Source organism: Sphaeramia orbicularis, chromosome 14, assembly GCF_902148855.1.
Source record: "Sphaeramia orbicularis chromosome 14, fSphaOr1.1, whole genome shotgun sequence".
Classification (NCBI taxonomy): Eukaryota; Metazoa; Chordata; class Actinopteri; order Kurtiformes; family Apogonidae; genus Sphaeramia; species Sphaeramia orbicularis.
This window is the reverse complement of record NC_043970.1, coordinates 26054065-26077835: the sequence shown is the minus strand read 5'-3', so window position 1 is coordinate 26077835 and position 23771 is coordinate 26054065. Positions and strand designations below refer to the sequence as shown.

Genomic DNA, 23771 nt, shown 5'->3' with positions numbered 1-23771 from the left:
GCTCATAGAAACATCACACAGTTTGTCAAGGGTTTATTCTGTTCATGTTACATCTCCTAACATAAATATAAATCATAAAGGATGCAATGGGCACTTTGTAAATAGAATAAAACACAAATTTAATATACACAATCATTTAAATATGTGTAAACAAACAGATGTATGCACATTTTAAGCAGTTCAATGTAAAACAGAAAAGATCCCATATTAAATGATTAATGTACATTTACAGGCAAGTCTAAGATGCCTACCATGAATAGTTAGTATGTGCTGTATATGATAAACCTCTAAGACCACATGGTCTGTTTCTCCAGTTTATAGCTTGATTTTGAGGAAATTATGGTTTTGTGTCTAGCTACTATATATTTTCCCATAAAGTCAGCATCTGCTGACCAGCCCAAACACATACTTGTAAAGAAATCTCAACTGTCCATTAAAAGACAAACAAATAAGTGTACTGTATGTATACTTGTAAATTAGTAGGTTAACTTCAAATAGTTACATTCTAGTTCTTAAACCTTTATCTAAAATTTCAGGCAATCAAAATCAGCAAATATAAAAAGAGCACCGATTCACAATATATTACACATTTGAATCTGTATAATATACATTTGTGATACTATAATAGTTGACTAAATAACCCTAAAACTTTTGTCATTTAGAATATTTATGTAACTCTTATACACTTGACAGTGACACACCAAAAAATTAAAATATTTTGAACAACAAAAAAACCCAACCAAACAAAAAAAAAAACCCCCACATCAAACAAAAATGCAAACAACTTTCTCAACCCTTTTTCAGATTCTTTCTTTTAAAGATTGCACTACAGCATGTTTATGTTATTTGACAATATTAGATAATATACAATGGACAAAAATATTCAAGATATTGGATAAAGCAAGTGATTAAGGTCAAGCCATGTATGACATTATGAGTGCTGTGAATATTAAAACAATGAAAAATGTAGTCGTCAGTTCATAGTCATGTATGACTTTTCACCTTTTAGTACAAGAGAGATGAAAAGAAAATACAAACAGCTGGGCCTATTTATAATAACATAATCTGTCCATTAAAAAGGATTATTTCAGCATATGAGAAATAACATGATTAGAAACCATTATTTTACATTTGATTGTCATTACAAAATATCTAAAAATCAAAGTTATCTATAAGGTATAAAAGCAGAACACAGAAATTTCTAAAAAATACCATCACAGAGAAATCTGAGAATGCTGTATATCATCTGTGGCAAGGCTTTTAAACAGTATGAGATGCCTGTTCACATTTTACTTTACTGTGTACATGTACATGTTTTGATATATGGCTACATGCCATGCCAAAATCTACAATTCATAAGTACAGCAAGTGGACACAATGTCATCAACACCTTTACAGTTAAATGCAATTTATTTTAATGGCCCTGAAACAAATGCTGAAGTCACAAGCCTTGTGATCACTTTCTGTTCACACTGTGTCAAAGGGATGTTGATTTGAGCATGTAATTAAAGGTAAAAATAAAAGTACCACTGTGCTGAATCAGCACCTCTGCGACACAATTTCAGTGTTCAACAACAACTGAATGCTGTAAGAATTGCAAACATAGAATTGTTTTTGGCTATTATATAATCACTTCACTGTTGGTCATGAAGTTGTGTTCACTTTTCCTGTATATTGGCCACTATGTATTTACATCAGACAATTTTTGTCAAAAAAAAAAAAAAAAATTAAAGGTATATATTAATCATTTGAATTTCAGTCTGTTATTGTCTCCTCACTATGCACCTGTCACATAATGAAGAGTAAGTTTCTCTACTGGCACTTTTATTGAACAAAGCATCGTAACATCTTGCGCTGGCAAAAGCGGGTCCAGAGTTAAGAAAGCCAACACCTTTCTCTTGCAGTGTGACAAAAGTCTGGTGTGTGAAAATATCAGATTCAAATTCAAAATGTCCCTCTAAATATGACAAAGTGTTGTAGAGGCAAACATTGGTGTCTCACAAACCATGTTCAGTAGTCTGTTTCTCTCCATTCAGAGTTTACAAAACACTCATCCATCACATCCTCCAAGGATTTTGAATGTACAATGTCCTCAATGGGTCCACATTGTCTTAGAACATTGAAACATTGAGAACCTGAGGACAGAAAAAGAAGAACATGTTACAAACACTATATCCACATTGTTCACTCACTGATCTTAATGCAGGATGAAACTGCAATAAACTAGCAAGTCAGTTCCATCTATGCAGTGTGGCCTGTTGAATATATGGGTAAACTTTTATTTTGCTTTTTGGCAGCAGGGTTGCCCCTGTATTTATTGAGCCTGCTGTGAATCCAGGCTGACTTCAGCTTCCATTATCTATGAAAGAATTTCCAAAAGAAGATAATAATACTGCCTATCAAACTAAACGGTCATATTTTAAAAAGAAAAAAATAACGGCGTTTCACAAAGAGAGAATTTCCTACCGAATCATCCATGATAGAAGATGGATCAAAGTAGTCTGGCTTTAATTCTGTTCGTTCTCTTCGATTCTTTGATGCCGGCTGGAAAATAATAGTTAAGTGTTAAACATGCAACAAGATGAAAAATAGTGTTTCAATAATTTTGAAATTCTTAAAACTTTAGAGTAAGCAATACCACTATTTAAATTATTATATACATAGTAATCACAAACATTAAGGTACATTACACATTATTTTTTCCATTTTAAAGAAGGTATATTGTTATTGGTTATGAATAACTGGACTGTCAATATCATCATATGCTTCTATTTCACATCAAAATATTTATGTCAGTCCTGATGTGAATTTGTAACAGCCGTGACACTTGTTTAGTGAAACATTTGAATATATACAGGCAGGAAAAGTAATACATTCAACTTCACTTGAAGCTTCCTCTATAGCCTGTTTGTCTCTAGTCTAATCTAAATCTGTTTTGAGACCAGTCTGTCACCATATAACATTCATGTTTTGTAACTACTCATAAATAATGGAGTAAAAAATGAAAAAATATACTGACATGGTAATAGATCAGATGACAATCATGCCCCTCTGGTGGGTAAAGACCTTTAGTCAAAGTCTGTCTATAATTTTGACTATCAGTGAACACATAACTTACCAAATCAATGTCCATTGTGTCAAAATCCATGCCCTCATTGATGTCCTCTGATGACATCATCACATCCTCAACAATTGGCTGCTCATCATCCTCCATAAGTCCAGAGCTGCGACGACTATGGAGGACACAAAGAAACATGTCAGCAAAGGATGGATATGCAAGTTGTGAACCTAGTCTATTCTCTGTTTGGTTCAATAATAAAATCTCTGTGTAATGAAGACAGAGAAATGACATTTTATTACATTGCTTGCTGCATGTGGTTCCTCATCTTGGCGTACTGCATGTTGACCCGCTCTTGTTGTTGACGCGCCTCAGCTTGTTGCCTCTGTGTTAACATCCAAGTAACCTGCGTACTGTAGAGAGTGGTTTAGTATTAGCAAGACTCCACACCTTAAGACCTTTGACAAATTAGCAAAAGCCAGGTGCAACTTTTGTAAATGTGTATTTAAAGGTAAGGTAATAAGAATGCAGAAAGGTTTTTGTACTTGTAATCAATGGCAGCCTGGTGGTGATGGTGTTGCTCCTGTGTCTGTGGAGGCACAGGCTGATGGGGATGTTGCTCTGATGGCATCGTGTATGCAGACGTGTAGCTGTTTTCTGGTCTCATCTTCTTTGGATCCCTCAGTACAGTGGAGGTGAGGTGAGGCGAAGGCATCATCACCGGCGTCTGCACGTTCTGCTCACAGTTCATCCAAACTGCATCAGTGCTGCTGCAACTGTTCTCTTCTGTTAGACGAAAGAATATTGTGTATATGTCCATGAATGAGTGTTCCATGAATGCATATATAGCTGTCTGATTTAATATGATTCAGAGAGGGGATGATAGCAAATAACATTTCATTTTACACTTATATTTTGAGCATTTTATATGAGTGTAAATAACGGTAGATTGTAGCCTGGCCTAATCCTAGATGAGTGTTTATTAGATTTTTCTTTTCTTTTTTCTTAAACTCCTTCCAGGGTTGTGGGAGCCAGCCTGTTGATTTTGGCATGGTCTTACCAGTGCTTTGTGTTTCTGCCTTTTTATATAGATGAAGATTTTTTTAAGAATGAAGGAGGAAAAACTAAACAAAAAAAAATTCCCATATATGGACTAGGCCTGATGTGGGCAAAGAAATGCAGCAAAATATTCCCAAATTATGGTCAATGCTTTAAAATTTTTTTGACTGACATACATTGTTTGAAAAAGTACACACATAAGTGACTTAACAATACATAGATCACACATCAGTCATGAGTGTTATAGTGAGCTGTGACAAATATGGCATTTAAATAAGCAGCTACGCAGCAGTTCTTGTACAGATGAACTTATGTTGCATGTCTCTAACTATGTCTGAATATCATTGCTCGAGCTGTGAGCTCCCAAGAAGATATTTATTCACCAGTGACATTTCGTTCCTATGTCTGATGAAGGGCCGATGCCCGAAACGTCACTGTGGTGAATAAACATCTTCTTGGGAGCTCACAGGTTGTGTGGACCTTGTCTTATTTTTTCATCCATTTCTTTTTGGGATCCTGCACACCTTTTAACAACTGGATGTGTGCGTCATCACCTCTTTTCCTGAATATCATTGCTCACCTTCAGGTAATTTCCTTTTGGCAGCAGTAACCGGTTTAGGCTTCTTACTCCTGATGGTGGAACCTCGGCTGCTGATCCCACTGATGACAGACATGGTGTCATCGTCTCCTCCGGCCTGCAGGGAGTTTCGGTATGAGATGAGGGGCAGCCAGCAGTCCTCTCGCTGCAGGGCCATTTGAAACGTCATGAAACGTTCCAGGTACATGTGACTGTAGATTTCAGGAAAACAAGGATTAGGACATAAGAATTGAATCTAACAATGTTCCATCAAACAAATTACTCCACCAATTCATCTGCCTTCAACTCACACTGTCCTCTTGTCCTGTCGAATCAGTTTGCTGGAGAACTCACTCAGTATATCCAAAAAGGCTAAATTTAGAGGTGGACCCCCTTCTCCTTGAGGACTAGGTTCCTTAAAAGCAAACTCAATCCCATCTCTAAAACAAATAGAGAAGAATGAGTAACAACGTTGAAACAATTTCATTGTAAGAACAGAAAGGCATGTAACGCTGTTATGACACTTACTTATGTAACATTGCAATGGCCTCCCTGGTCTTCAACTGATCCAAGCCAAACGTCAGCGAGAAGCGTCGGGCAAGCTCTTTAATACCACAGAATGCTGATGTTGAGCGGTCAATATTGCAGCCAAGCTCAGACAGCATCTCATTGAATAACTGCAAAGTTAAACAAAATAAAAAAACACATTAAACTAAACCACAAACCTGAATTGTACTCGCTTAAAGCAGGTGAGGTGTACCGTAACTAATAGAATTAAAACAAACCTTTTGCAGACTCAGTACGAGCGTCTTTGCACATTGTGTTTTGTCAATTTGTCTTGTTTTACTCATTGTTTCCTTGATGATATCTCCATAATCGTTGTAATACTAAGGAGAAAGAAGAAACACTGTTGGACAGCAGGGCCAGATAAATACTTAACAATAAGTAAAAAAAAAGATTTACACCTACCCTCATATACTGTTTAAATATATCTGCCCCTGTGTTTATCTCAACAATATTGTAAATGATCAATTTGCAATAGGCAGCAAGAAGGTTTCTCCGTTTATGCAGGGCCTCTATTTTACCAGCCTCATCATCATGTTGTCCATCTGAAAGTTTACGCAGAACATTTACTTAAAAAAAGATCACAATTATTAGACCATCACTCAAGGCTTAATGGATTAACAGGAGAATGGTAATGTGCCCTGACCTGTGCTATTATTGTCATCATCCTGATCAATGAACACTTGGTCCAGGATGAAGTTGAGCAGCTCTGCCTGTAAAGTGGAGTCTGGCGTATAGACCAGAGGTTCCAGCTGCTCCCGTCCTGAAGACATAATTTGGTGACTGAAGATCATCAGCAGATCGCATAGTATGGTGAAGGCCTGGGATAAAAACAACACTTCAGTATTTACAAAGAAATTACAAATTTTCAGTTGTATAAGAAACAGTATTTTCACTATGATCCCACCTGCTCTTTAACTGCAGTGTTGATGCTGTTTAGGTAACGCTGACACATCAAACAGAAGGCTCTCATTTGCTTTCTCAAGGTCACCATATCACCCTAAACACAAAAAAATACACCAGTTTGTGAGAAAGGTGTAATTGTTTCAGTGAACTAGGTAATGGTTTGTGTTGCATTAATACATTCATATGAACCTAAAATATATATATATATATATATATATATATATATATATATATATATATATATATATATATATATATACACATATATATATATACATATTATATATATATATATATAAAATATGAAATATGGTTGATGAGCACTTCACACAATATTTATACACAATAAGTCTATAATGTCAGCTACATCTAATAAGAAGAGCTGAAGGTTCACTTTAATCAAAGGTTAAGGACTAAGTAGAACCAAAACTCAAAGTACTGGATGAGATAAAAACAACTTTTAGCACATATTTGGTATGAAACTAAATGTGGAACAAGGGACCTGTGAAAAGTGCTTTGCAATTGGACACTGACTAAAGGAGTACCACTGTATTTTAGCAAAAAAAATGCATTAAAAAATACCTCTTTGAAAACCATTATGTTTTTCTAATATGACAGTTATAGTGGAAAGAATCAAATTCCCAAGTGTGGCTGACAAATTTGTTCAGCTGATTTTTACGTAAGTCCTTTGTGTGTGTCCCACAACCAGACTAATAAATAAATAAATACCTGTGTGGATGCACTGTCAGAGACCTTTGCTAGATGCCAGAGGATGATATAATGTGTGCACTGCATAGCTTGAACCACAATCTGGGGAGAGAAACCAAGAGGATTAGATTAGCTGTAATGTGACTGGAAGTACAGGTTTAGCATTATGAAAGACTCACATAGCTGAAGATCATTAAACTGTTGGGGATGCAATACCTGTTCGGGCATATCCCCATTCTGCAGACCTGTGTTGAGAAGTCTGTAGTTGCTGGTGAAGAGATCCCACTTAGAGAGGTCATGTGCGCTGAAAGCAAGAAAATGTTAATGAAAATGTTGACTTAATTAAATTTGCATTATGCAAATGTCAACACTCAAATCCAACCTCATTAAAAAACATTGCTCATTTGCTTACTTGTGAAAAGCTGTGATCTTCTTGAGGGTAGATAAAACCTGGTAGGCATCATCATCATCTGGTTCTTCACCCTGATACAGAAGAGGTAAGATTATTTAAATCACTCACTTCAGTCAGAGAACTATACACAATGAAGCAGCATAGCAATGACACAGCACCCACCTCTTGCAGGAAGTCCTCCAGGAGTCTGCTGAACTTGTCAACCAGTTCATCAAGAAGCTGAGATCGGGTGATGTCCACTCGGTTGTATATGGTAAACTCTTCATTACACAAATAGTGGTAGGTTGTAGAGCAGGCTTCAAGGACTTCAGTGTCTGTGTGCTTATCCACAACCTCCCAGATCTGCCGCAGCAGAGCATCCAAATGCTTAAAAAGACAGAAAAAACTGTTAGACTATTGACAAAGCATGTGTTCTACAAGTTAGGAAAGTAGATGCAACAATCAACAAACCTTTTCTAAGCGTCCAGTTGTGTAGATGTCAAGATCAAAGTACTTTGGTATTTGCAGCAAATTAGTCACCTTATCAATATCAACGCAGTACTATAATCAGAGAGAAAAAACAATAAATTGAATGCTTAACAATCAAATCTGCATCCAAATACATGTCTTAGGAGGCTGTCGGTATAAAAAAACCTTTAATCACCTTTGCAAGTAACAGTGGTAATGCAACAGCAAACATCTCCGTGACCCTTGTTCTATCGTCCAGCTGTGTTTTCTTTTCTTTTGCGGTCAGAACCTTTTCCATACAAACAACCCAAGTCGTATTAACAGGTTGAAATGTATTCCAGAAACATATGATGTGGAGCATGCCCGACCAGACACTCACCCTCTTTCCTGTACCCCTGCCCACTGGTGGGTGACATTCACAAGCCTGTCGAATGGCACAGAGCATGATCTCAACCAGCGCCGTCTCCTGCCGATCTGTCAGGGCTGAAAACAACAGAAACAGTTATGAACAATGAATGTAAAAACGTGCCTAGTTATCCAACACTCCAGCTGCAGAAATAGGTTATTATACTGGAGCTGACAATGTGAGCTGTGAAAGTCTGACAGTGGACTCATACCCTCCTCCCCTGGCATGGGCTCATCCAAAAGCAGACTGATCATGGTCTCCCAGTCCTTTAACAGTTCTGATCCACAGTCCCACAGGCTATCCACCAAGTAGGCCCCATGTTCATGCAGCTGTCAAACATCAAACGGCATCAAATCAAACAACCAAAAACCTACTATTCACAACAGAAGTACAGAGGTGAGTACTGTTTTTTATCCAGATCTTTTAAGATGTTTTTAATCAACACAATACAGTTATATATCATAAAGCACTTCAGATTATATAAATGGCCTTGATAACATGTTAAGATTTATCTTAATTCCAAGTTAACACCCAACATCCATCCTTACTTCACTTTCCAAGAAGAAGAAAACTGTAGTTTTGATGAGGCTGCCATTGAGACTCTGTCTGCCCCTCCTGGGTAAACCCTCCTCCTCAGGACCCCGATGGCTGAAGAGTCTTTAATGAGAACAAAACAAGGCTGTTAAAAACCTCTGGTGAATGCTGCCCAAATAAACAACTCTAAATATAGTCTGACATGGTCTGTGAAAACATGTTACCAAGATGAAGATGAAGAGAACCATATACAGCTAGGCAATCTCACAAATTGAAATTATGATCCATCTAAATTAGCATATGACTAGAGTACTTGTCAGAGGGTTTTTAGTAATATTACTGTTGTTAAATAAATAAATAAAACATCACTGTCTAAACTTTGCTACTCAGCGAACAAACCTTTTAAATGGCCCGATTACCACAGTAACTGTTGTATCTTACAGAGTATTATTACCATTAACCTTGCATTAACTTTCAGAGCTGGTGCAACACATTGCATTGCTGCTGCTGAAGAAACAATGACTGATGAAATGACAAGTTCAGCCAGTGAAGAAACAGCAACTTTAGATGTTTTTACACTTGAGTGTGAAACATTTTTGGTTCATTATGAAACTCTGCTGAGACAAAATGGATTGTCACAATCTAGGTAATTCATGGAAACACTGCAGCTAGGATATTTAGGAAACTGTAGACTAGTGTTGGCTTCATCTAGAGATGATCAAAAAATAATGCAAAAATATTGATCCAAATTGATTAAAAAATGCAGAGTTTATATTTAACAAAAAGTCCCCACAACACAGGCTAAGCCTCCAGAAACAACAGAAAACAAAACTTGTGGTTGCAATTAAGCCACAAAAGATGGTTTTACAATACACGTGTTGGATTAAAGTAAATCACTCTTATTATAGGAACATAAATAGGAACAAAGCACTTACTTCTTAAACAGAAATTCCCCTGCTGAAACAGCAATGGGTCGATGTGCTGAGTAAACCAAATGATATACACTTTCACAGTCCTCTGCTGTTAGAACCTCGTCACTACTCCTGTTAGATGAAACACAGCCATTTATAGTATTAGAACATATAATTTTATACTTATACCTACTCCTCTTCACACATGGCAAGAAAAGGGCATGAAAGGAAAGTGCCATGTAAGTACAGTGAATGTTATACGTATTTGAAACAAAAAAATATCTATTTAGCTATAGCACAGGTGTCAAACATGCAGCTCGTGGGCCAAAACCAGCCCACCAAAGGGTCTAATCTGGCCTGTGGGTGGAAATTGTGAAATGAAAAAAAATACACTTCAAATATTAACAGTCAATGGTGTCAAAATCATTTTAGTTCAGGTTCCACATTCAGCCCAACTCCATCTCAAGTGGGTCAGACCAGGAAAATACCATCAAAATAACATACAAATAATGACAACTTCAAATTTTTCTTTTTTTTTTGTTAAAAAAAAAAAAAAGAGTAAAATTACATGAAAATGTTTACATTTACAAACTATCCTGAACCTGAAGAAATATGAACAACCTGAAACGTCTTGACAGAAATGTTTTGTGTACCTGTAGATCCACTGTGATCTATAAGGGTTTTTTTTGTTCATGCTATTCAAAAGTTTTTAAGGAGATTTGTAAATATAAACATTTTCATCATATAATTTTACTTTTTTCACTCCAAAATATAGTTAAAATTTTGGAGTTGAAATTATTTCTATTTTATTATGTCATTATTTTACTGGTCCAGCCCACTGGAGACCAGATTGGGCTCTTTCAATGCCTAATTAACAAAGATGAACAGCTACTGTACATACTGTAATCAATGTTTAAATGTTTGTGTAATCTTAATACTGTTATGTTTATTATGGCTTTATGGAACTGAAAGGTTTACTCACTGTAAGACAAGTGTTAGAAGTTTAATGGCTTGCACTGCGACATCGTATTCCTTGTCCAGAGTCATAGACACAATACGATCCTGTCAATGACAGTGAGTTCATGTCTCAAATACATTTTTACATTTATTATCATATAGGGACCTGACACACTAATCAAAACAGTCAGTACTATTCAGAAAGGTGCCTATAGCAGTGTCTCTGCAGGTCTCAATGTTTGAAGGTGATTATGAAGTAAATTTAAGACTGAGATGTCCATGACGATTACTCTTTATACCAAAAGCTCTTACAGAAAATGTTTTAACTTATTACCTCTAAAGCCATCTTTTTTTTTGCTGAGATGAGAGATTGGCCCAAACAGCATACCTCAACATACTGCATTACTGGTTATTAGTTCTATGTTGGATTCATTTTGTAGATTTGTTAGAGCCTTCAATACAATTTTTTCTGCAAATCACATTAAAAAAAGACACTACACTTTTATATGTTATAGGATTATAAAAGTAACTTTCATAAATAAATCAATTCTAAGACCTCAAAAATTTAAATTATATTTTAAACTTTTGAAGACCTGCAGAAACACTGATGTAAAGACAGAATGTTTCCATTTTCACTGATGCACAAGCATTCTTAAGTAACTGATGAAATGGTGTATGCGCTGCCTCACCTTGAATCGACTTGTAAAGAGCTCCAGTCGAGTGCCGAGTTCTCTGTTGTAGTACAGGCCTTGCAGGGCAGTCAGGCACTTCAGCCGCACCTCACCTTGCTGAAGTGACAAAGGGAACATATTAAAAGACTCAAATGTGGGACCATTGCAAGTTAAGTGTTTTTTGTGCTTTTCACTACTACACACCAGTGGACTCAAATCACTGACAATGTGTTCTTTTAATAACACTGTATCTAATCTAAAAGTACACGCAAAATAAGTGGTTTTGTCTTTTTGTTTCAAGTAAAACAACCAAAATAAGGAAAGGAATAAGTGTCCTGTTTGCTTACATTGTTTGATATCAATAAACTCACCTTGTCATGCATCGTCCAACCAACATATTTAAGGTAACTGTCATTGAGGAAGGCATCACTGTACAACTTCATCCATACTCCAATCTCTTCAATACAAACAGCTCGGATTTCTGCAATGGCATCACTGGTAAAAATAAAAGAGACAATTAAAATTAGTCGACAGGCATATAATAACCCCTTATTTGAACATAACTGCTGAGATCAGTAAAAGTCAGGACTTTGGTGGGTCTCGATGGTCCATCACTGGGGTTTATTCTAGTGATTACAACAACTTAACACAAGAGGGCACCAAAAAGCCAAAAATCAACAATGAAAGACCTCTTGTTCAGACTAAAGCAAGAGTCCTTGCACAAGAAGACAATCCACAAAACCCCTCTGGGTCATATAGCATTTAAGTCATGAGAAGTCACATACCGGTATCTGTGAACAAACACTCCTTTGAAAATTGCATTCATCATATTTTCAATTTCATCTTGATTTTCCTGGAGCTGAAAGAATTCAGACACAAAAAAATTTATTTTTTATGAAAATAACCATGTTAAAATGTCCACAAAAAACACACAAAGGGACAGTTATTCCTATGGCATCTGTGTCATTCACCCTCAAAGTCACTGAACTTACTTAAATTGCTTAAAGTAGTTAGTTGCAGAAATATATAGTGTTATATAATATTCTAGTGTCCACAAAAAGTACCTGTGATCTATTTTTGTGATTTTATGTCCTATCTATACTGTTGTGTTTTTAAGGGACTGTACGGTATGTAATGTAATGTATGTATGGTCTGTAATGTATGGTGTGCTTTTCACATTGATTAACATTAGGGTGTAGGCACAACAACAGGACAGTGAGTATAGGGCAATCCTACAGTGTTTTGTACTTTAAGTAATTCTAATGATCAGTATCAATTTTTGGTCTTTCATGAGGGTAGTTTACAGTAAGAAAAGATGTATTATTGTTCAATAATGCATATTTGAGCAGTGCTCATTTCAACTATATACCTTTACATCTTTTTTGAGTAAAAGCAAGCCAAGTATAGTAATTATGAATGACTTAAATCAGTCTCTACTTCCTACCTCTTTTTCGCTTTTGCAACAAGAGCTCCAACCTTCATTGGCCCTTTTAGCGATGACCTTGTTCCTCTCTGCCTCATACTGTCTCTGTGTGTTGTCCATATTAATGCTCAGGTTCAGAGCGACATTCACCAAAGCTGTCATCAACTTCATGGCTGGCAAAAAAAAACAAATGCTCATTTGATGCGTGATGGAATAACAGTTTCTAGAAAAAACACTATGAGCATGCAGACAAGAGGGAGGAAAAACATGCAGAAGTGGAGTTTAAAGTTCACAGCTGACACTGACCTGCTAGTGTGCTTGTATGTCTAAAAGCCCTGACCTGTGAGTCAGACAGGCCAGTGAGCAGGGAGATGACTGTGTCCATCATATACTCGTCATAGATGATGCTGTACTGACACTGACGCACAAGCACGGCAATGAAGTCACAGAAGCTTATTCTGAATTTCTTCCACTGTGGCCCAGACAACGTTAATGGATAATCGCCGCTGTCCTGTTTGATAATGAAAGGCAGTGTATTAGATTCAGGTTAGGGATATCAGTTTTATTTGTACCCTTTCCCTGTACAGCAACCAGGATAAAGCCTCTTCAAAGCATGCATCTGCAGCTGCACAGATTTATATGTCGATTCTTCTAATATTTTCGAGTATGTTTTTGCACTTGTTGTAAAAAGCAGCACGCACTACCTCATCAAACTCCTCTGTCATTTTTCGGATGATCTCAGAGTTCTGCATATGTCTGAACATCTCGCCACTCACAGCACCTGTGAGGTTAAAAATAAACACCAAACACAGCAGCAACACTCAGTATATAGGCTTTGTTCTTAACATACTTAAGCACATCATGTCTGTCAGTCACCTTTACAGCCAGAACACTGGATGAAGAAGTTGATTAAGTCCAAGAGAGCGATGTCTCTGTCATGTTTGTAGGCCTCAATCCAGTCATCAACAACTGACTAGAGAGGACATCAAACATACTTGTTTTACAACCGACCACAAAATGAAGTAATCCAAGAAATTAGACACTGACAAAGAAAAAAACTACTGATGATTGGTTCACGGCAACTCATTACATTTTATCAGATGTCAATAAACCTCACCTGTGTGGCGCTCTTCCCCATTTTGACCACTTCAAACAAGGTCATATTCTCCATCCCGTTCTCCTGATGATGACCGTTCACCCAGCCAACACCAGGACCCCATCCAGCTCCTCCACCTTTAGCCTTGTCTCCCAACACCTTCTTTCCTTTCCTGGCAGCCTTTTGGGGAAAATGACACAATGGAAAAAAAAATTTGGGGTCATCAAAACACAGTGTATATCACTCTCAGAGTAGCACATCCACAGCATTATAGCTAGCTGATGCAGACATATTGGCTTACTTTTTGATTAAATATAGTTGACATATAATATCAGTGTTCCTCTGTGACAATGATGTAATGGAAACCAGTTGAGGGCGTTTCTTTGATTTTACATTTACATTTTACATTTACAATTACATTACTCTTAAAAAAAACATACCATTCCTTTCCTTGTCTTCGCATTTTTGCCATCAGGATCCTCAAGGTCAGTATCTGAAGACAACTGAGACTCTGCCTCTCTGTGCAACACACAGAAAGTCAATACAAATCACAAACAGAATGAAAATGGCATATAACGCATACAGTAATGTTATACTAACAGGGTTTTCCCTGGGATCATGGTGACCTAAGGCTCTGTTGTTCTTTGACTAAAAACAATACATTATATGTTCTTATACCTATTATATTGACAATAATTAAAAAAATATATATGTATCTCAAAGAAATGCAAAAGAAATGTATTCATTGATGACACTGACACAAAATTGCAATTTTGTGAATAACAGAAAACCCTGGATAGTATAAATACTACATTTAAATGTATTTAAATGCAAACAAAAAAGAAAATTTATATCCTTCAGAGTGACAATAAATGTGAATGGCTTACTGAGGAACTGATAATCTGTGTGCAAGTCCTGTGCTGCTATCATTCTTTAACATTTCTAAATCAGCTGGAGTAGGTGCTTCCACTGCTTTGGTTCCCTGCTTTGGTCAGATACACCTGAAAAATAAGAAAATCACAGTTATTTACTGAATAACTAGAATGACACTGACTGTAACATGAAAGTGAGAACAGAAATTCAACAAACTGTGTGACTCAGAGGGAAATACTATGCTCTGAGGTACACCCTGGATACTGATGACAAGTCACCCTACCTCACAGAGAAAACGAGAAAAGGAAGTTTTGCTTTGTAAAAAAAAACCAAGGACAATGATATTTGCTTTGACTCCTTAGAGATCTCTTTGTGATAGAACACAAATGCCAAAGTTTTAGCAGTTAATGTTCTAAGACATACATGACAAACAGTGCAGAAAGTATCAAATATTTCTAGGCTGATGACAATATTTGTAAAAGTGGTCTTATTAATACTCCTAACATATTATATATGAGGATCTCTTTTTGCGGTAGAGTTATGTTCAAAATACATACGATAAGACATTTAATATAGCTTCTTAGTGCCTCCAAACTTTGGTATTTTACAACAACATTCAGCCTCCTATTGAGAGACATATACTGTATATTAATACCAATATATATGCAATGAACTGATGTCCACGTCTGAAGACTGACAGGTTGAACTATACAAAGATAGCTCTGAACACGTTTGCCCAACATGTGAGGAGTCATAATAATTACATGGTGAATCAACTAGCCAAGAAGAATGACTGTCTAAGAAACTGGGTTTTTTTTCAGGTTTATTTTTACCTCCGCCAAGGAGGTTATGTTTTTGCCAGGGTTTGTTTGTTTGTTTTGTTTGTTTGTTTGTTTGTCTGTCCGTTAGTGTGCAACATAACTCAAAAAGTTATGGACAGATTTGGATGAAATTTTCAGGGTTTGTTGAAAATGGGATAAGGAAGAAATGATTAAATTTTGGTGGTGATCGTGGGTGGGGGGCCCACGGGGGGGGCCACTGATCAGCCTTGGTGGAGTCTGCGCTCTCCGAGTGCTTCTAGTTAATTGACTTTTTTACAGCAAGTGCAAAAAAAAATGTCTAAACAATAGGAAACTGTTGTTTTGTAGAAACATGTTTGTCCAAATATACTATATATGGGCATTTGTAAACTGCTTATGGCAAATTTAGCCGCTTCAATGCAATGCAGGTATTCCATGTGTGGACTCCTCATGGCAAAGAAACATTTTTTGAAACAATATCCTCAGTGTGTACATTATGACTTCCTGTATATGTAGAAATTAGTGTCACATCACCTATTTGTCAGTTCTCTGCATGTGGGTTCTAATGCTTCTGTTCCTTAAGCATGGAATTTCCTCCTGAGACCCATGAAAGTAAAAGTTTGGCTTTTTAAATTAAATAATTACCTTGATTGGAAACAGCATGATACAACAGTTTCTTTAGATCAGGGATGTCAAACTCATTTTAGTTCAGGGGCCAGATTCAGCTAAATTTAATCTGAAATGGGCCGAACTAGTAAAATAATAACATAATAATATATAAATAATGTCAACGCCAAACTTTTCTCTCTGTTTTAGAGCAAAAAGGGTAAATTTACATTATGAAAAGGTTTACAAACTATTCTTTCAAAAGATGTTAATAACATGAACAAACTGAAAAAATAAGGGTAATTTTAACAATATTCTGCTTTGGTTTATCGTTTCCACATGTACATTATAACTTACAGATAACAGTGAATCTACAAATACACAAAACATTTAATAACAGGCAGAATATTGGTACAATTGCACTTACTTCTCTTAAGACATTTCATGTTGTTCATATTTATTCAGGTTATTGACATTTTTTTGTGAAATTATACTTTGTCTTCATGTAAATACATGAAAATATTTACATTTACAAAGAGAAAAAATTGGAGTTGTTATTATTTCTATGTTATTATGATAGTACAGGGGTTGGACAAAATAATGGAAACACCTTCACCTCAAGATGATAATGCCCCAATCCATACAGCTAGAATTGTTAAAGAATGGCATGAGGAACATTCTAATGAAGTTGAGCATCTCGTATGGCCGGCACAGTCCCCAGACCTCAACATTATTGAGCATTTATGGTCAGTTTTAGAGATTCAAGTAAAACGTCGATTTCCACTGCCATCGTCTCTAAAAGAGTTGGAGGGTATTCTAACTGAAGAATGGCTTAAAATTCCTTTGGAAACAATTCACAAGTTGTATGAATCAATACCTCGGAGAACTGAGGCTGTAATTGCCGCAAAAGGCGGACCTACACCATATTAAATTATATTTTGTTGATTTTTTAAGGTGTTTCCATTATTTTGTCAAACCCCTGTATTTTACAGGTCTGGCCCACTTGAGATTGAATTGGTCTGAATGTGGAACCTGAATTAAAAGGATTGTTAATATCTTTGTGTAATTTTTGCATTTCATAAATTCATCCCAAGGGCCGGACTGGACCCTTTGGCCGGCTGGATTTGGCCCCCAGGCCGTATGTTTGACACCTGTGCTTTAGATAGATTTTTTTTTTTTCTTCTTAATGGAATGTCCTGTGCAGTGGAGAGCATTTCTTAAGTAATGCTTTAAAACTCTTGTCCCCTATAGAGGATAAAAATGCATTACTGGGAGGGTGGATATAAACATACTGAGCACCCCTTAGCAAGAGATTCAGGATAACTAGTGCTCAATAACTCTGTTACTGTCCCTTTTTATTAATTCTCGCTTCAGTTACTACAGGTCACCTCAACTCCCAAATTTCAAAGGATTCTCTTTTTTTTGTTGTCATGTAGGTAAAGACAGTTTATCAATTAGATGTCCAACAGAGTTATTACTTGCAGTGGTGGGCTGTCAGGGCCTGCAAAGTCTTCTCTGCTGGTCTAAATATCATCAAAAACACTGACCTACATTTACAGCCTAAATTGCAATATTTGTTCCTTGAAATTGTATTAATTCATTCCCAACAGACTATTCGCTTCATATCTTAGCGTTTCTCTTGGCTGCACTGCTTCTTGTACGTGTATGCGGATGTAAGATATTTTGCCCAATCAGATTTCAGTCACTATGTGCTGCCAGGGCTAATCTAATCTGCCCTGGGCCTGCAGAATCAGTAGTGCATGCCCATGTAACCTAAACTATATAGTATCGGGACTGTCTCTTTAACCAATCAGATTTCAGTTTCACCTCACAGCTAGCTGGTCCCTCATGTCATCAGCATTTATCTGTCCTCTGACTGGATAGTAAGAGCAAAACTATTATTTGATATAGCTTTGGTAATATTCTTTTTGATTCATGCCAATAAAGCTCATTGAATTGAATTGAACTATTAATACATTTGAGGTAGAATTTTTTCTACCCACAATGGCTGACAGAGGAGAGGAAAATGATTTGGTCTCCGACAAACTTAAAAATCCATTTTCAAAGCAGACTTTTCCAGAAAAGCTGGATATCATGAGGAGAGGTCAGCCAACCCTGACGCTAGCTAGCTGGTCAAGCGGACATTCTCTGCCCTTAAGAACAAAAACTTGTGCCATGAATACATCTGGACACAGGTGACTCAGCCTTGGCTTCCATGACCATAAAAAACGATTAACTGATTTAACTGAAACACACAAATCACCTCTGTGACAGTCAGAAGTTTTTGTGATTCCTGAAGTTTAAAAAAAAAAAAAAAAAAAAAAAAAAGAAGAGGTTGGATATGTGTATATATTTTGCTATTTAAATAATGAGCATCTCTGGTGACTAGGCTATGATGTTTTTTATTTAAATTTTTATGTTTTTGTCATGTTATTAGATAAATATTGAATCTTAACTGCTCCAGATGTTGTACATTTGTGGTTGTAGTGTGATAGTTTGGAGTTGTCTTAGGTGGGTTTCTTGCTTTAGTAATAATGGTATTCAATGTAAATATGCAAAATGTCTCTCTCTCTCTCCCTGTGTAATGCCACACCTTGTTATTTTGCTTTTTTTTTGTATAGTACTGACAGTTTCTATAATTGTGACATCATAGTGGTGGTATTAAGAGGTGGATTAAGTCAAGTAAATCCCCACTGAAGGCCCAAGTATCAAATGCACGACCCACCACTGATTACTAGTATCGCTAGTATCATCATATAAAAATAAAAGGCTATTCTATTCTATTCTGTTCACTTTTGCTGCATAATAGTTAACAACAAATGGAATTGTATTCTTGATAACCTCAATAATTTTTCCTCAATTGAAGTTATAATAAGTTGCACATCAGATAAAGCTGATAACTCAAGAAACATATGACTTTTCAGTTGCATGAAACAACTGAGAATAATATAAAAATAACAGTTCATTGGTTCCCTTATTGCCAGAGATCAGGTTCAACACAACCGAAGATCTGAAAAACCCTGGAGAGAAGATAACTCTAGGAATGCCTATAATGTTTGAATAAACGCTCCTCTAACTCAGAAACAGTCTGATGTTTGTGTACAGTAAAACAGGTACTACACTGTTTGTAGGCAGGGTACAAGAAAAAAGTTATGTCTGTTGACGGCTTTGGTACAAACAGATCTAGACCATGACATAAGGCATGAATTGTGGTGATAAATACTATGATAATTTATGAGACCACAAACCTACTTTATATTCTATGGCTTTCATCGTGACAAATTAACAAAGTGAGACATGCAAATATAGGTACTTTATTTAGACATGCTACGGTCGATGTTACCCAGGGAGTGGGGGATGTGTGTGGGCGTGTTTACACATCATGAGCTGTCTTTTGACAGTCTTCAAAATGCAACAGTCTCCAAATGCAAACGTGACAAGAAATGCTGACTTGTTTTCAGCTGACGATAAGCAGACTTCTGTGTTAAGTGGAAGCCACACTGAAAAGCATACCGGTTTTGAGCACTGCACTATAGCGCAACTTCATTTTAAGAGTAATCGGAAAGTATTCGATATTGTAAAGGCTAAAGTTAAAATAGGTGTAAGATGAATGGATCCTTAAAACGGGTATCCAGACACGCGCAGTTGTATACTTCCGAACTACAATCACAAGTAGCTCCAGATGTTTCCGAGTGAACTGCTGATCCACTCATCTGCTCTTGACGTGCCGTCTTCACTACGACGGCCGCGCTGCTCTCCGGCTAATACGACTTAATCTTAATAATATGTCATGTTCGCTGAAACAACAGTCAGTTAGTCAAACTCAGTGTCCTTAACGCTTTAATTGTGCCGAACTTCCAACGTTATGATAAAGTTTAACTTCATGATTGTGATAAATTTTTAACAGCAGCACAGCTGCTAGCTAAATTAGCACTACCGTTAGCCTAAGCTGCCCAACGGGAATCACAAAACTTATAGCGTCAGCTGTGTAGGTCACAGTTATTTAAGGAGTTTATTTTAATGTGTTGGCAAATAACATCTCTCAGTTTAGATAACTTCTGTCAATGCCTAATATTGGAGTTTAATCTCTGGCGAGCAAACAAGTACAGTAGCATCAATGACAAACTCCCTTGGATGTTCGCTATCCGCCATTTTACAACTTACCTCTCATAAAATCAAAGACGCACTGAAACCAAAAATCCAGACGTCGCTTGCTTTGTACAGGTAGATCTTTCATTAATTATCTGCAAAAGCTGTCATTTCCAAATCTCAAAAATAATACTTTTATTTGCTAGCTAACATTAAGAGGCTCCTTGTGGCTAACATAGCAAGGTACAGTTGTATTTCGTAGTTATGCATATAGCTCACACTACCACCTGTCGGCCGAACATATGTACTGCATGTAGGAGCTATATCCTGTCTGTCAGAGACTTCTACCTCTCACTTATCAGCCTAGAAAACATGATGAAGAAATGATTTAGATCACATGCTTTTTTCTGTGGCAGAACATTTTCTGATAGCTCACAGATACAGAGAATAAAAGTAGACCAACACAGTGATCAGTTGACAAGTTAATGGCATGAGAAACATTAGGCATCTATTATAAGTTTATTAGGAAGGAAATAGTTACACTGTAGTTGTGATTAGATGAAAATTAGCATTTGTTGAAGCGATTCACTTTATGTAGGTTAAGTTTTGACTGACTTGATTAATCTACTGGTTATAATATGCAATTAGATAAATACCTTACTATGAATTGCTAAATGTCCACACCACTATTTTAGATGTGCTGAGCTCTGGCAAAACATATATTGATTATCAGAAGAAAGTAATATATAGGCTGATGGACACTTACCTAATCCTTCACTTAAAGTACTGTCACTGCTGGCCTATGTCTGTATCTCTGTGCACGAAGTTATATATCTAGCTAGTGTCACTAAAAAGTGTGTAAAAAAACAACAACAAAAAACTCCATTGTTTAAACAGAGCCTACCTCAATTATCAAAGGTTAGTCATAATGAAAACCTCAACATCAATGTTCCTTGCTTGCCAGAGGTGTATAAAGAACTCTAAGGTCCAGGTCAAATGAGCCTCAAATCAAGAGGCAACAGTGCAATCATTACTGATAATCACAACCGATAGCCTGCACCCAGACAAAAATCCATTCTTCTGCATTATTGTAGAAAATTCTGTTTTTTGGCATATAACAGAGAGCAATGAGCATGTAAATTATCATGTTTATGTTTGTGATTCTGATCTGTCTTTATGGTGGTGCACATAGACTGGCTTCTTGACCAGAAAACTCTTATTAATATCTAAACAATTTGTTAATGATAATTCTATAGTTAGGCTATATTGAGGTTGTTGTCAAATTTACACTCTTCACAAGGAAACAAAAGTTGGATAAATTATGAGTCTTCAACATTTCACACCTTTGACAGTTTATTGTTCCATCAATAACATCTTACAGGTTTTGTAAGCAGTACCGAATTGAAAAGCTACCATCTGTTTGTAAGTTTGCCTATTATTTCCTATCATCCATGTCATGTGTCTGACATGTACATTGATGTGTTTGTGAAAACAATATGATCCACTCAAAGCTGTATCTTCAGGGCAGGAGGGAGATCAAACAGTTGTGATGTAGTGCAGTGTCATGCAAAAAAACAAAAAACTTGTGACACATGACGATGAGAGGACATCTAGAGTTCTTGAATTGTAGATTTTCTGGAGGCAAGGCTTCATCTACACGAACTCATTGAGGAAACTGTTTACTGTCCCTCAGGCGTCTCCTCCAAAGGCTGGTTCTCACAGAAGGAGGGTACGACGAGGAGATCCGGGTCCGTGATCTCATGTTCAACTTCCATGAGGCTGTGATAAAATATAACAGGATTACATATAGATTCATTGCAGCATGTGTCCTGTGCAGCCGACAGAACTACAGTGTAATATGTATTCTACTTGGTAATAGTGTTTCAAAGAAAGAAATCACCAAACCCGAACAAGAATGAAGTGGGCTCAGTGAAGTAGAATGTTGCTCACAGGCAAACATTCCCATAGTTACAGGACATAGAGTAATGGACTGAAGAAGAGAACAAAATGAAAACACTCAATACCACTGTCAGACTTCACCAGGAAAAAGGTCTGTTTTAATCTGTTTTCTAGTCTCTCATCTACCTTTCCCGTCTGACATTGTTTCCCATCCATACGTTGATTTTTATTCCTTCCCTTCAATAGTTCGGCTCCCAGCAGTTATCGTGCCATAATATCTGGCATCATCAGGAATGTCCAGAGGGTGTGCTGTTGATTGCAAGGATTTTTTCACACAACTTTGGTTTTTGCTGTCAATCTCATAGAATATCCCCTTCCAGATGGTGACAGAGCCATGGTAGATAATAAAAAAAGTTAGGTCATAGATGGGATGTTTGGGAGTTACTGCATTTGTTAAAAGAAGAAGTGAGTTACCTCTTTAAAAAACATCAGGAGATCCAAACCGAGTGAATGGTTGTCGGTAAGCTTTCATTTGATCTGAACCGAGTAGTTTGTTGGCTGTTGAATCATAAGTGATGGCACCATATGCTTTAATTTCACCCTTTAGGGACATCTGGTTTCATTGAAAGTGGAAAAAGTTTGGTGTTATTCTAAAAAACCCATCCATCATTTTGGTTGGACTTTGATGATTTTGAATAAATTTAGGAAACTTACCACAGTCATCAATCCTGTAATGTTGGGTGAATCTGAAAGAGAAATATTAAAAGGTTTGTTCATGCTGATAAAATGTTAACTGCATTTCCTTACTTGTGTACCACTGACTGTTAAATAATAACTGAAGAAAAAACAATTGAAACATACGACAGTGCTGGTGATGGTCTGCATTGGCGGGTGGCGGCCAAGCACATGAAGATGAAGAGTGAACAGCTCCATACATTTTTCCGGTCCAGAGGGAGTCCCAATCGAGATCACAAGTCAGAGATGACAAAAGACCCCTAGTCCCATGTCACTTTCTATGTATGTGCTGCTTCTTTTATAGGGCTAAAGGCAAGTGTCATCGATAAGAATTGCGTAAAAGACCCTTTGCCTCCTGCACTTCAACACCAAGCTGTGTAAACTCACAGTCTCATCCCGGTAGGTGGTGATTCAATCACAGTATTTGACAAGACCAACTTTTTCCTTTGTGATTGGCAGCTGTCTTAACATGTTGTCATGCCGTGTTTATCCTTGCCTGTTCATTCACAAATTGGGATCAAGTGGGGATAAAATAAATGGAGAATAAATAAGAAAATCCTTAAGAAGTATTTAAATGCTATAGAGCTCTTTATTATTAAGTGGGATACCAAAATAAAATGGTTTAATCATTTCCCAACTGACCCACTGAGGTAAAAATCATAACTATAGCTGATAAATAATACACAAATGATATCTTTGCTGTCTGTTCTTAAGAGAAAAAAACAGTGTGTGAATTATATATCCCAATGCAGTGGTGACTCTCATGAGTATTCTAATCCCATTATTAATGCTGGAGTGGCAGGTGGAAAGGTATGGTCAACTGTTATGTAGGACCTTAGCCTCCTTTATAAAAATGATCCAAGTTAAATAGAAAGCCTGTGGCGTTTATAGCAGGTCAACTGCATGAGCCTGGTCAGAGATGTGTTTTTGCCACAAATACACTTTGTGCAGCTGTTTTTTGTTGCTCAGCACATCAAAACGTCCCTGTTAGGTTGATGCTTTGTAGTTCACATCTCTACTATATTACAATGGCGTATCTA

General features: G+C 36.8%; 1 protein-coding gene and 1 pseudogene across 1 annotated transcript; both read right to left on the bottom strand.

The window, feature by feature from the left end:
* Positions 1-16: 16 nt before the first annotated feature.
* On the bottom strand, positions 17-20372 carry stag2a (STAG2 cohesin complex component a). The gene is made up of 34 exons (XM_030154202.1): positions 20173-20372; positions 14617-14730; positions 14170-14248; positions 13751-13909; positions 13510-13606; positions 13338-13414; positions 12940-13144; positions 12655-12806; positions 11996-12069; positions 11582-11705; positions 11229-11327; positions 10565-10644; positions 9607-9714; positions 8686-8794; positions 8349-8466; positions 8111-8214; positions 7928-8020; positions 7735-7824; positions 7447-7650; positions 7285-7355; positions 7089-7176; positions 6894-6974; positions 6166-6258; positions 5905-6079; positions 5664-5803; positions 5480-5581; positions 5223-5371; positions 5006-5134; positions 4698-4906; positions 3604-3844; positions 3361-3471; positions 3119-3233; positions 2467-2544; positions 17-2135 (listed from the first exon to the last, which is right to left on the bottom strand). Exons 2-34 carry the CDS (start codon positions 14667-14669, stop codon positions 2112-2114), a joined length of 3831 nt encoding a protein of 1276 aa, XP_030010062.1. The 5' UTR covers positions 14670-14730; positions 20173-20372; the 3' UTR covers positions 17-2111.
* A 1378-nt stretch (positions 20373-21750) lies between these two features.
* LOC115432568 (ependymin-2-like) lies at positions 21751-23126 on the bottom strand (annotated as a pseudogene).
* Between the last annotated feature and the right edge of the window lie 645 nt (positions 23127-23771).